General features: G+C 42.5%; 1 protein-coding gene across 3 annotated transcripts in view; it reads left to right on the top strand.

Moving 5' to 3' along the window:
• Syt9 (synaptotagmin 9) overlaps window positions 1-13,834 on the top strand; it is a 157,620-nt gene that overhangs the window by 38,518 nt on the left and 105,268 nt on the right. For all 3 annotated transcript variants that reach the window (XR_015003014.2, XM_048426571.3, XM_087908588.1), the window contains exon 2: window positions 8,983-9,334. Coding sequence is in view for 2 of the 3 variants with exons in the window: in XM_048426571.3 (XP_048282528.2) it covers window positions 8,983-9,334 (352 nt within the window). In the remaining variant the exon portion in view is untranslated. The remainder of the gene's footprint in view (window positions 1-8,982; window positions 9,335-13,834) is intronic.

The raw sequence follows: 13,834 nt of genomic DNA, 5'->3' as shown, positions 1-13,834 counted from the left end.
GCTGCTCCATAGCATTCCTGCTTCCAGATCCCATCTTCAGCCTTAAGCTTTGGGGGAGTCATCTGAATCCCAGATTTGGTACCATGCCCCAATTTCCAGAATCCAGTAGTACTGTGAATTGGGAATAGTAGACAAGAATCCTCCTGGCTAGTACTTTCTTAAGGATATGGACTAATATTATTTTAAGCTTCCAGTTTAGTGTTTAGTATATTTCAGTTATGAGGGAAGTACCTTCTCTTGTCCTCAGAAATTGAATGCACTAGGCACCGATCAGGCTCTCGGTGTGTGTTGGCAGCTGGACCACCTCATAAAGTCCGACTGTTTAACTGCAGGGATCACTTCATTGTGGCAAAAAAATATCTGAACATGGAACACCCTGATCCTAGACATATCAAAAAACAAAATAATTTATACTAATTTAGCACCCATAAGTTTAATTTAAAAAAAAGAGTTTTGGTGTGTGTTGTGTGCTATGTTTCTTTATGATGTATTCATGCGAGTGTGTGGGTGTGTGTACACATAGAATCTAGAGCAGAGTGTCTTTCTTTTATCATCCTCTGCTTTATTCCTTTAAGACAGGGTCTCTCACTGAACCTGAAGCTCACTATTTTGGCTAAGCTAGCTAGTCACTGAGTTCCCAGGATCCACCTTTCTTTGTTTCATGATACTGGGGTTCTTCCCATGTGTAGCCATATCCTGCATTTTTTTACTTGGATGTTGGGGATTTTAACTCAGGTCCCATTGCTTACACAGCAAGTGCTCTTATCCACTGATCTATTGTCCCATCCTGAGCTCCAGGAACTTTCATTACAGACAACTCCAAGATGTACAATATTGCTATGACAAATAAAGATATAGAGAAATTAACCTAAGATTACACAATCAGTGTTGAGAGAAAAGTCATTTTTGTTGTTCTTGCTTTGAGTCGGGGTCCTGTGTATCCCAGACTGACTAAGTAGTGGAGGGTGGCCTTGAACTTCTAATTCCCCAGTTTCTGCTTTCCAAGCACTGAGATTATATCTCCACACCCACTGCAGAGACTCGCAGCTTCACTGTGACTCGCAGTTCTACTCATCACTGCCTTCTGGGTGCCTACAATTTTATAACACAGCAATATCTTTGCATAATTGCATTTTCCAGGCAAGTTCAAACATTTTAACATCAAAGCATTTAATTTTAACCTGTTATCTATGACACGTGTCATTTTCAACATGCTATTCAGAAGATGCCCTGGCGCCTCCTGCAGTATGGAGCTGAGTTCCTCTGCACTGGGATTTCCAGAGGGCTGGGATGCTTGAATGCACATTTACCCTCCTTCCTCCCCTTGTCCTTTTCCTCCTCTTTATTTGTATTTGAGAAGGGTTTTAGATTCACAGTAATATTATCTCTTTAAACTGTAACAGTTAGAAAAGAGTCCATTGTATTAACTTACATATATAATGAAGTGTTAAATGTAGCAACACGAAAGAGATGTTGATAAAGGAATTCTCACATAAAATTTTCTGGGTGATGCTAGAGATTCATTTTCATACAGAATGTCCTCATTGGTTCTGTTCTCTGACACTCTTAACATCCCATCACGAGCGCTGTTTGGTGTTGCCGATTTCCTCTCTCTAATTACATTACCACTTTCCCTGCAAGGCCCCATGTGATGGCCTCAAGTTCTCCACGGCCGAATTTCCTAACAGAATTTCCCGGTGTTATCTGCATAGGTCCCAAAGACATGACTGGTAAGAAAAATATTTTGTGTTCTGAAAATGAGCCCAAGCAGGCACACACACACGGTTTAATTTGTACAGATTAAGATTAATTTGTAGGTATTAATCACTAATTGTGATCCATAAACCACATGTATCAGATTCAACTGAGATTTGAGATCCTTCTTAAAATTGGAGATTCTGAGCTGGACGGTGGTAGTGCACACTTTAATCCCATCACTCAGGAAGCATAGGCAGAAGCAGGCAGATCTCAAAATCCTAGGCCAGCCAGGTCTACAGGTCTACAGAGTGAGTTCCAGGACAGCAGTTCTAAAGCAGTTTAAGTTCCAAGGCAGTTCTAAAAATGTTTCTTGAAATCTTACACACTTAATCAATAGCATATTTGGGTAAGAAATTTTAAGTTGAATGTAGGTTTTTGTTTGTTTTTCAGAAATTTGCATGCATTTCCTTGTTGTATATAGTTTCTGGTAAGTCAGATTATCATTCCAGTTCCTTAATGTTTGTGTGTGTGTGTGTGTGTGTGTGTGTGTGTGTGTGTGTAGACAATAGGATGATTTTTGTTTGTCTTTCACTGTCACCCTCCACCTTATGATTTGAGTCTCTTCTGACCCCAAGCTCACAAGTTCCATTAGCCTCCCTGGCTAGTGAGCCCTGGGAATCTTATCTTCACATTCTCCTCCATCGCCTCAGTGCTAGGGATACAGATGTGCACACTCACACCCAACTTTTACATGTATGCTGGGGATCTGAACTCAGGTCCTTGTGTTTGCAGAGCAGCAGGGAGTTTACTTTACAGACATCATGATTTCAGCCCCTGTGTCTTTATTATTTTTATCTCAACCTTATGGCTTTCTCTTATCTTTACTTATTACATTTCATAATAAAAATATCTGAGATCATAGTGTTGTGTTCTAGGTGCTCGGTGGATATCTACCCATTTGTCCTTCAGTTTTAGGGAACTTTAACCTCTTCCATCTTTGATTTTTGCCTTCATTTTCTGTGTCTTAGTCTTTCAGTAATTTTTAATATTAGATCTTTGAGGGGTAACACCCTCTGTTATTGCTTGCATTTTTGAGATGGGAGTTTTGTTCTTGCTGGTTTATTTCTAATCAAGTTCCTTGGCTGTAGTGTTGCTGCATTGCTCTTCTATCTGAGGAATTGTCTTATGTTATTCCCAGGTCTGATGGGAGCTCCAGGGTCCTCTTTGTTGATTAATGCTGCATCCATGCTTTTTAATCTGCACTGCTATTTCATAAATCTCAGTACAGAAATAATTTGTCTCTGGCTCTAATTCAATTCATATCATGGGCCATTTGTTCTAAGGCCTCAGCTTGGCTGGTGTCCTTTGAGTTGCTGATCTTTCTGTTTGGTTTCATTCATTGTTCTTTCTGGCCTGTGGTGGTTGGAATGAGAATAGCCCAATAGGCTCATATGTTTGAATACTTGCCTCCCCATTGGTGGAACTCTTTGAGAAGGATAAGAAGGCGTGGCCTTATTGGAGGAAGTGTGTAATGAGGCACAGGCTTTTGGTTTCAAATGACTTTGCCATTTCCAGTGTCTCTCCTAGTTTCCTGCTTGGGGATCAAGATGTAAGCTCTCAGCTGCTCCTTAGAATCATGGACTAAATCCTAAATCCTGTAAAATCATAAGCCAAATTAAATGTTTTCTTTTACAAATTGCCTTATTCCAGAGACAGAAAAGTAACTAAGACAATGGCTGATATTCTTTGGTCCATATATAACCAGTAGATGAACAAGTTCTTTTCTTCATTGGTCAGTAGTACTTGTCACTTATTAAATTTTGCAGCTATCCTTTAGGATTATAATTGTCTAGCTAGGATGCTGTGCTGCAATATTGTGTCTGATGTACAGCAACCACCATTATAGTACATCAAGGGCCATGGTGAACACCTAGTTGCAGGGCATTGTTCTTTTATATCTCCACCCTTGAGAAAGTGCCACATAGCTCTTGCTACACTTTAATAAACAACCCCCTGCCTGTATCACTGCCAGCCTTCAGGCAACTGTAGCATTTGCCCAATTCCCAAATCACGATCTAATTACTTTTTGTCCCATGGACAAAAGAACTGATTACACTGTTCTTATTCTTTAGGAAATATATGTCAGTATATTTTATCTTTATTCTTTTCCATCTTTAAAATATACCACGAGTGCTACTGAGTATGTGTAATGAATATATATGTAATTTACATGTTATAAAGCAAATGACCACATACCTACCACCTACCTTTAAGAAATAAATTATCTCTTTAAAAATATTCAGGTATTCTAGACTGACTTTCCAACCCCACACCCCTTTGCTCAGGTCACGTTATTAAGAAATGGGAGTGGACTTAGTGATTTGTCCTTCTTTTTGGCAGGAGAGAACAGTACAAACACGGCGTCTTGAGAACTCATGAGCTGTAGGTAACAGACACTCAAATGCTGCACTGGAGGCTGGTGAGGTCACATAGCCTACCAGTGCTTTCTGGGATTCTGGCAGGTGTTCTGAAGCCCCGCTCACTCACCTGGTGTTTTGTGTAAACATGAGATTTTTACTCTTTTTGGTTTCAATAACTATGTGCGCGCACACACACACACACACACACACACACACACACACATACACACACACCAAAAGCCTATCAGATTATGAATCCATAAGATTCTAGCCACCTCAAGAAAACACAAATAAGCAGGGATCCAGTTTCCTCTCCTAAATGTACCTTCGGAGGCAGGGTATTTTGAATCCATTAGAGCCTTTCTTATTTAAAAATCTAATCAGATGGTTTTGCATTTCTTTAGGGGAAGTGATTTCTTTTATTGAGTCTTTGTTTACTCTGCCATTCACATTTACTTTTTATGTTTACTGTTCCAAATACAGTCTGTATTAAGGAATTCTAAAATACCAAAACAAAACAGCAAATGATTCTAACCACCTGAGTTTACAGACTGCAGCCCTACCCTTTCATAATTCAAGGTTGGCACGGAGGATGTAGAGCTCCTAAGATGGGCTTCATCATTACCTCCATACTCACGCCAGGAATGCTTCAAAATGCTTGGCACCCAGTGTTTAGGTAGAAAAGCTCTCTGCTTTCATGATCCTTGCCCCATGACTGGAATTAAGAGCAAGTTTGTTTTTGGAAAAGCAAAGCCTAGATTGTTATGGTTTTTGTTTCTTTAAGAGACAAGCCACGCCCACTCCCAGCGGCCCCTCCCTGCAACCGCCATTTTAGATCTCCTACTGTCCCCTCCCCCCGTTTTCCCTTCTTCTCTCTTTCTTTCTCTTTCTCCTCTCTCTCTCTCTCTGTCCCCCACCCCACCTTTCCCTTTCCCCTCCATAACCCCCTGAATAAATATTTAACCTCACTCTACATGTTGGGTCTATCCATGTTTCTGCCTGCCTGCCCCGCGATGTGCCTTCCTTCCACCCACTTGCCTGCACTGACTCGCCACATGGTGGGACTGGCGACCAGCCTGCCCCCACCCCCAGGATGCACGGATCGCAAGCCACCCTCCCGGGACGAGCGAATTTTAAAACATTGGTGCCGTGACTTGTATAGATGTCATTTAGCAAACTGAGATTGTTATGAACTGGGTCAGAGGTGATGACTACTAGTAACAGTGGGTCAGGCTCCATGCTGTTCTACATGTTGTGTGTGCCCAGTGGAGTCCTAGTAACGGTGGATCAGGCTCCGGGTTTCTCCACATGTTATGTTTGCCCAGTGGGGTCTTAGTAACCGTGGATCAGGCTCTGTGCTGTTCCACATGTTGTGCGTGCCCAGTGGAATCCTAGTAACAGTGGGTCAGGCTCTGTGCTGTTCCACATGTGTGTGCCCAGTGGAGTCCTGAGAGGAAGTGTACTAAGGCAAATGAGCTCATGTGGGATTTATTACTTATTTTTTATTTTTAGATAATATTTCACTATGTAGCCCTGGCTGCCCTGAAACTTGCCATGTAGACCAGGGTAATGTGTAACTATGATGTTTCTCTTGCTTCTGCTTCCTGAGTGCAGAAAGTAGATATATTAATCACTTTACCTGGCCTATCATGTTGAGCTCAGTCTTTGTGTGTGTATGATTGTATGCATTTATATGCATACCTGTTCATGTGTGCAGAGACCATAAGGTGTCATGTCTTCTCTCCTTTTACCCTTTGTATATTCCTTTATGGCAGTGTCTCCTCAAACCTGGACATCATGTTTCCTAAGCAAGCCAGGAAGCCCCAATGATTCTCCCATTTCTCCCCACTCAGAGCTGGATCAGAACGGTGCATGGAATGCCTGGATTTTACATTTGTGATGAGATCCAAAATCTTGTCCTCATGATTGCATAGCAACATTCTTAATTGTTGAGCCATTTCTCCAGCACCACATTAAATTCCTAAGTCGAGATAACCATATGTCTTAGTTTACCCTGAACAATCTGGGGTTAATGATCTTAACCCCATTTAGTTATTATGATGTAACACTGTTTTTCTTTAAAGCATCCCAGCTCCTCCTGGTAATTTATATGATCATATACATTAGCCAGTTCTTTTGCCCTGATACCAAATCCTTTTAAAATCACAGAGACTCTAAACGCCAACTCTTTAGGTTTTACTCATGGATCTGTGCCTCACTTGCAACTGTGTCACAGGCTGTGAGTCTGAGTTAAATTTATTCCTCGTTCTAGACTTGGTGCTTGTTCCATAGATCATTTTTTTAGGGTGCAAAGGCTTGAAGATCAGCCTTGATAGGAGGGCTCTTACTGTCAAAAGAACCTCCAGTCTGAGGTTGATAATTGCATTGACTCATCTTCCATTGGCAAAACAAGTCAGTGTCCCAGACCAACAAAGAGAATTGTGATTTTAACCGGCTCCATGGAGGAGAGTGTTATGACATGGGAGAGTGATCAGTAAATAATACACAGTGACCACCTTACAGTCCTAACCCCACTGTCTCCTACCATCCCCCTCCAGCCTTTGCAGCTACTCTTTTTGCGGTGTATGTCAAAATAAAGCTGCAGTCGTTAATAAAGGAGTTCTGGCTGCGTATGGAGTACAGACTGTGTCAAGGGATTCCACTGTATGTGTAGCCTGGTTCTGCTACGGCGGGGGTGGGGGTGGAATGGGGTTTGATGTTTGCTATGCCTGTAAGTGTGACCCCAGCCAGCTGTTATAGAAATCTGGAGTGGACACTTCACTTCACTATGTGAAATGCCACAGCCAAGTAGAGCCTGAGGTCACACCTTTTCTTCAGTGCCCTAACTGTGTTGGGGATCTATGAAGCAAGGTGACTAATGTCTTTATTTTGTCTTTATCAACTGTGCAACCTACTCTCCCCACTTCTCTACTTGTGAACTTTTTGTGTGTGTGAGAGAGAAGGTTTGCAGCAACCCAAACCATCCTTGAAGTCACTATTATACCAGGGATGACATTGAAATTCTGGTACTGCTGACACTAGCTCCCAAGTTGTGGGATTACAGGTATGTGCCACTATGCTTGATCTATGCAGAACTGGGACTGGGAATCTAGTGCTGGACCACCTGCATGCTGGGCAAGCATTCTGCCATCTAAGCCACTCCCCCAGCCCTGTGCCTGCGATTTTTCATTTTTGGTTTGATTAGTGTCCCCTCACTGGTTGGTGCTAAGTGTTCACTACTGGTTGGCTTTTCTACAACAACTCTAGAAATCCCTTCATGTTACTCAGTGGTGATGCATGTCTTGTTTCAGTGAGATTTTGAGCCCAGATGATGAACGGAAACAGGAATCCCAGTGTTATTAGCAGAAATGTAATATTGTTTTACCACAACAAAGACTGATGGGAGGCATAGGGGTATCTGTTTGATCCATCAGCAGCCTGGCAGCTTGCTCCTTTCAAGAGCAATTTTCATGACAAAATGATTATTATTTCCTAAGAACAATCAAAGTCATGGTGAAAATCATGGCTGGTGGTGGATCGGCTTTATTTAGTGGGCAAGTGGTGTAGGTCCTACATGATTTAGCGGGTTATATATGACTGTCACAAATCATAGAACATTTATGAGTATTAAGAATATGAACCTATGAAGGTATGAAGACTATTATCTTACTGTGTCTCCAAAATGTAGCATACTGTCTGTGACATAATAGGCGTTCAGAATACTGTAAGGGAGCAGTGCAGTTTTAAAAAACGCCTGGTAGAGACAAAACCCGGGGAGAGTCTTGTGGGGTGGGGCAACACAATGAACATGTGGGGGCATCCTTTAAAGTAGTGGTGTCAGGGATGAGGTCAGGTTCCTGCTGCAGTCTCTCTGACCTGACCTTGAGATAGGAGCCTGGGAGAGACTATGTTTTGCCTTGAAAGGTATGAGTATAGCTGTAGAATACTGCGAGGCCATGGGACATGTAGTTCACACACAGTCACCATCATTCCCAGCTGTGTCCCCTTGCCCTTGTCCCTTTGTGGCACGCCTGCAGACCTCTACTGTGGCTTCAGCATTGGGTTCAGTGTGGGGTTTTCTTCTGGCCATTGAAGCTCCTTCTTCCTCCTAGGCTGGATGCTGAAGTGCTGGTATGGAATGTTCTTTAGAACTTCCCTCAAGTTAGTGACTAACAGGAGTGGGTGGAGGAGCCCAGGATCTTCACTTCCTGGGTGGGATAACCCTGAGGTGCACAGAGCTCCTGCCGCAGCTTAGCCTGTAACTACCACTCTGATAACTGGATTGATGTTGCTCAGCATACTAGATCCCCAGCTTGGTCTGTATTTTTTTTTTTTCACCTTCTAAGAAAACCTCCTGCTCTTGAATAGATGTCCCAGGCTTTACTTCTGGGGAAACTCAAAACGGTGACATTCTAAGTTCTGAAGACCTAAGTGGTAGGTATTTTTGATGCTACAAAGCACACTAACCATGTGAGCTTAGGCCCTTAAAAACTTAATAGAAAGATATGTGTGGTTTAATTACTAAATTGTGTGGATCCTTGAGATGACAGGGTAAATCTAAAAGACGGTTAAAAGTTCCATACTCAGAAAACCTTAGTGATCGTTGTTTCCTGTAAGATAGTCTTATGCAAATTTCTAAACTCAATTTGCATGCCGTGTTATCTTCTTTCTCCTTTTTGCTCCTGGAGCCTCTGGTTTGTATCTGCATCCTCATTGTAAGGAAACACTGCAGCATCTCCCAGCCTGGCCTTCAGAACTGGGTCCTTCAGAATGAGTGGGCGAGATGCTCCTTCTGCCTGGACTGCGCAGAGGGCCCTGAGAGCCATCATTGCACTGACTGACTTTTTCCATTTCTTCTTTGCAGATATCTCTGTGAGCCTGCTAACCCTTGTGGTTACCGCCTGTGGTCTTGCCCTCTTTGGTGTCTCCCTCTTCGTGTCTTGGAAACTGTGCTGGGTTCCATGGCGAGAGCGAGGCCTGTTCTCTGGTGGCAAAGACAACAACCAAGAGCCTCTTAACTACACAGACACAGAGACCAATGAGCAGGAGAACAGCGAGGACTTCCTAGACCCACCCACACCCTGCCCTGACTCCTCCATGAAGATCAGCCACACTTCCCCCGACATTCCCCTTTCCACCCAGCCAGGTGACCAGGAGAACTGTGCCCATGCCATCCGTGTTCAGCGACAAGTCACAGAGCCAACGCCATCAGCTCGGTCAGTAATGCCCCTTTTTTTATGAATGCAAGGCAAGGACCACCCCACCTCCCCATGTTTAGCCTGGCTAGCTGAGGGTCCAGTAATCATCGAGATGTCCACTCAGTCTCAGGAACATGAAAATAGTGCAACTCTGTGGCTCTTTACTAGACTTAGAGCTCTACTTCATTTCCATAAAATCCATAAAAGTAATGATTGACATTGCTCCCATGTCACATACTTATTATTTTTATAAACAGTTCTAACATGTGTACTGTTATTTTAATTTTTCAGTAAGGGAAACTTAGAATTAAGGAGGATGTATATTAGCATGTAACCAGATCAGGATTTGAGCACTAGAATCTGAGCTGTTAGGTATTTTTCTTACGGTGTCATCCTAAAGCCGTGAAATTGACTCACTGTGCTTCTGACCTGTGCTAGCATTCACAATAGGCTGACTTTAGATGCCACAGAATACCTGGAAGTCTTTGTCCACCCCCTGGCTTTCTAACAGTTGCAGACAGCTGGGAACGGGGATCCTATTGTCTGCATGCTGTGCATTCCTCAGCAGTGGATAACAGAGTATACTGGATAAAACTCTGTGGGCTCTGGGATGTAAAGAGCTGCTTTATTTATTTTTGTCGTGGTGTTGAACAAATTACGTAACCTCCATGTGTGTCCTTATTGGCTTCTGTAATAGAGGGGTAGTAGAAATACCAACGTAGGAGTGGTTTTGAGTACGGAATGGTAACGCACACTTGCACAGATTTGCACTGGTAGCACTGACACTTTGCTTTCCATGTCACTGTTTTCACACAACTATCACTGAAACACAACTCTCCCGAGATGCTGAGGTTGAGGCATTCCTCTTCCAAATGCGAAAGTTGTGCAAAGGTAACCAGTTCTAGTGACTGGATAGAAAACCTAATTTTTTAATAAGGCATTTTAGGAAAGAAGACATGGGAATCAGCCTTTTAAAAAACTAAACTAAACTAAACTAAAATATTTACTTGAGTGATAGCCAGGAGAATAACATGTACAGTTATTTTTTTGAAAATAGGAATATAGTTTGGAATATTTTTAAAAAGTTCTTTCTGTTCCCTAGAAATATGAATGATAATGAAGTTTATCCTAGAGACTGTACTCACTCACATTAAGTGTGGTAGAATATGACAGTTTATAGTGTGATTTTTTTTCTACAGAAACTTATTTTAGCATTATTTCCAGTTTTGTATCAAAAACCAAAACTTAAATTAGTCCTCTTTAAAGGAGCTGCTGTGTTTTCCTCTTGATTTACAGGAAACCCTCAGACTTCCTCACAAGGATATCTCTTTGGATGGCTAGAGTTGATATCACCATGAAGTTCACACAGTGGGACAGACTTATAATAAGATCTTTTTAGTGTTCCCAAGACCTGGAGCTGGTCATGTGGGTCACTACTCATGCAATTGCTCCTGCCTGGGTTCCCTGGGATACAGAGTGATAAAAATGTTCCTAATGGATTCCATCTGTACATACTGCCCTATAACTAAGAAGCTGTCATCACTGATATCCCTGAAATTATCACAGTGTTTATCCTAAAAATATTTAGATAGACTATATAAAGAGATGTGTTTGAAAGAGGAAACCCATTGTTAGCATCACCATAGATCTATGGAAACTCAGTAGAAGAAATTAAAAAAGAAGAACAAAAGATTAATCCCTATAAAATGTAAAAGGAACACCCGCCACCCGGCTAGCTTTACCCCCGAAATAATTACACGGAAACTGTATTCTTTCAAACACTGCCTGGCCCATTAGTTTCAGCCTCTTATTGGCTAATTCTCACATCTTGCTTTAACCCATATTTAATAATCTGTGTAGCACCATGAGGTGGTGGCTTACCGGGAAAGATCCTAACCTGCGTCTGTCTCGGAGAGAAGAGTCATGGCGATTGCCTGCCTCTGCTTTCTTTCTCCCACAATTCTGTTCTGTCTAATCCACCCACCTAAGGACTGGCCTATCAAAAAAGCCAAGGCAGTCTCTTTATTAACCAATGAAAGTAACACATAGACAGAAGACCCTCCTCCATTAATAAAATGCATTTTATATCAGGTTATTTTAGATTCAAAGATAAGCAATTAAATTATCTTTCAAACAGTGAAAACTGGGTTCAGTAACAGCTGAGCTGCCATCAGCAATCTATACACTTTTCGGCTACATTTGACCTAGTATTAAGAATTTGCATTGTTACGCATGTAAAACATTCATACCTAAATTACGACTGACCTAGTTCCTTGCATTCTTCCTGAAAATGTGTCTTTGTCTAGCAGTGATCCTCAAATTCATTAGCAACTGTTTTTAAGAATGTGGTGCACACCTGAGCTCCAGGAGGCACAAGGACTCAGAATCAACAGCTAGGGAGCCTGTGTGGGACCAACCTAGGCCCCCTGCAGTTTGTGACAGTTGTGTAGCTTGGTCTGTTTGTAAGGCTCCTAGCAGTGAGATCAGGACCTGCCCGTGGCACTTTGCTTTTGAGAACGTGTTTCCCATGCTGAATTACCTTGCCCAGCCTTTATAGAGGGGGAGGAGGAAGAGCTCAGTCCTACAACAACTTGCTGTACCATGCTTTGTTCAAGCCCATGGGAGGCCTGCCTCTTTCTGAATGGAGACTGAGGAGGAGTAGGTGGATGGGGAGGGGAGAGATAAGAAGGAAGTGGGGGGGGGATGGGAGGAGAGGAGGGAGGGCAAACTGGTAAGTATATAAAATAAAGGAAAAAATGTTAATAATAATTTTATTTTAAAAAGGAAAGTGGTACACACACACACACATACACACATGAGACAGAGAGAGAGAGAGAGAGAGAGAGAGAGAGAGAGAGAGAGAGAGAAGAGAGAGAGAGAGAGAGAGAGAGAGAGAGAGAACTCAAAGTTTTCTTGTGGAGAACCAAGGTATAATTCTGTCAGTGTCTAACTTGAGGAACCAATGAGTTTACTTACAGGAGCATGAGTGACCCCAAAGCAGCCACACCAGCAAAAGAATCTCCCATAACTACATAGAGGGGTTATAGTTCCTATAGCTTCAGTTAACCTGCCAAATTCTCTAATACTTCCTAGGACCTTGAGGCCACATGGAATTAGGTTAGAATTGCATACAAATGGCCAGAAGTTGCAGAGGGAGGGACAGGAACCTCTTAAGGGTTCAAAGACCCTCTGTGTCTTCTTCTATGAGGAAGCCCCAGTAGTTAACAAGCTTTATTTTAGGGGTCTTTTGCAACTAGTCATATCTACTCTGCTGAAGATGGTGTCTGTATGTGCTTAAAGGAAGTACTCTACAATACACACACACACACACACACACACACACACACACACACATACACATTTTACTGACAAAATGGAAAAATGAATGAAATTTCCTTCCTTCATTCAAAAGATTGGTATTTTTACGGCTCTGAGGACCACAGGAGCTTGGAAATGCTAGGTGTTGTCTTATCACTGAGCTACACATGCAGCCTTCTAAACCATTTGTGACATTCCGTTTAAGTACCATGGTTGTGGGGATAGGGATAGGTTCTACTGTAATGGCTCAGAATCGTTTACTCTTCCTGTTTTTGACTCCTTCTGCCTTTTCCCATAGTTTCGAGGACAGCTCCAAGGCCCAGTACACACAGTGTTCATGGTACCTTCCATGTTGCCATGGTTATCATAGCTTCTGCTGTAGCATTTACATAGGAAATCGCCACTTTACCTGGCCTCTTCTTTCTGAGAATGTTGGGCTCACCTTGTTGTCTAAAGATGAGCTATGCTTTTATCTTCTAAGAATGTCAGCCTGGCAGTGGTGGCATACCCCTTTAGTCCCAGCAGTTGGGAGGCCGAGGAAGGTGGTTCTCTATGAGTTCCAGGCCAGCCTGGTCTACAGTGAGATCCAGGACAGCCAGCAGTACACAACACAGTGAAACCCTGTCTCGAGAATCCACACACACACGCAAACACACACACACACACACACACACACACACACACACACACACACACACACACCGAAGCAAAAGAATGCTTCTTATCAGCATGACTTTCTGCTGTTCTCCCAAGGCCAGCCTTGCTAAAATGCTGTGTCTGGTTAATTCAGTTACTGCTGCAACAACCCAAAATTCCTGTTAATTTTTTTCATCTGGGTGATGTCTTCCTTGAAGTATTGACCTAATAATATTTTGGGAATGTGGACATCTTACTTTTCTCAGAATTGGTCAATATCAAAGCTTTCTAGGAAAACTTGAATATATGAAACTTCCTGTATCCCCAAAGTAGAGGAAACCCAAATGCGATTTGCCCAGTTTCCTGAATTGTGTCCCATGATGAAAGTCCGGGTTGTTTTTTTTTTTTTAATAACTCAGATTTCTTGACTAACACTTCACCTTTATAACAGAACTGGTCACACCACAACCTCTCATCAGATCTGTGAAGGTCCTGCTTCCTCCTGCCAGGGCCTCCGTGAGGCACAACGCTGGAGTTTACTGTTCACTAGGGCCCAGCAGAAAG

Source organism: Myodes glareolus, chromosome 7 (assembly GCF_982192425.1).
Source record: "Myodes glareolus chromosome 7, mMyoGla1.1, whole genome shotgun sequence".
In the NCBI taxonomy this organism is placed as follows: domain Eukaryota; kingdom Metazoa; phylum Chordata; class Mammalia; order Rodentia; family Cricetidae; genus Myodes; species Myodes glareolus.
The sequence above is the reverse complement of the archived record's forward strand: the minus strand, read 5'-3'. Positions and strand labels throughout refer to the sequence as shown.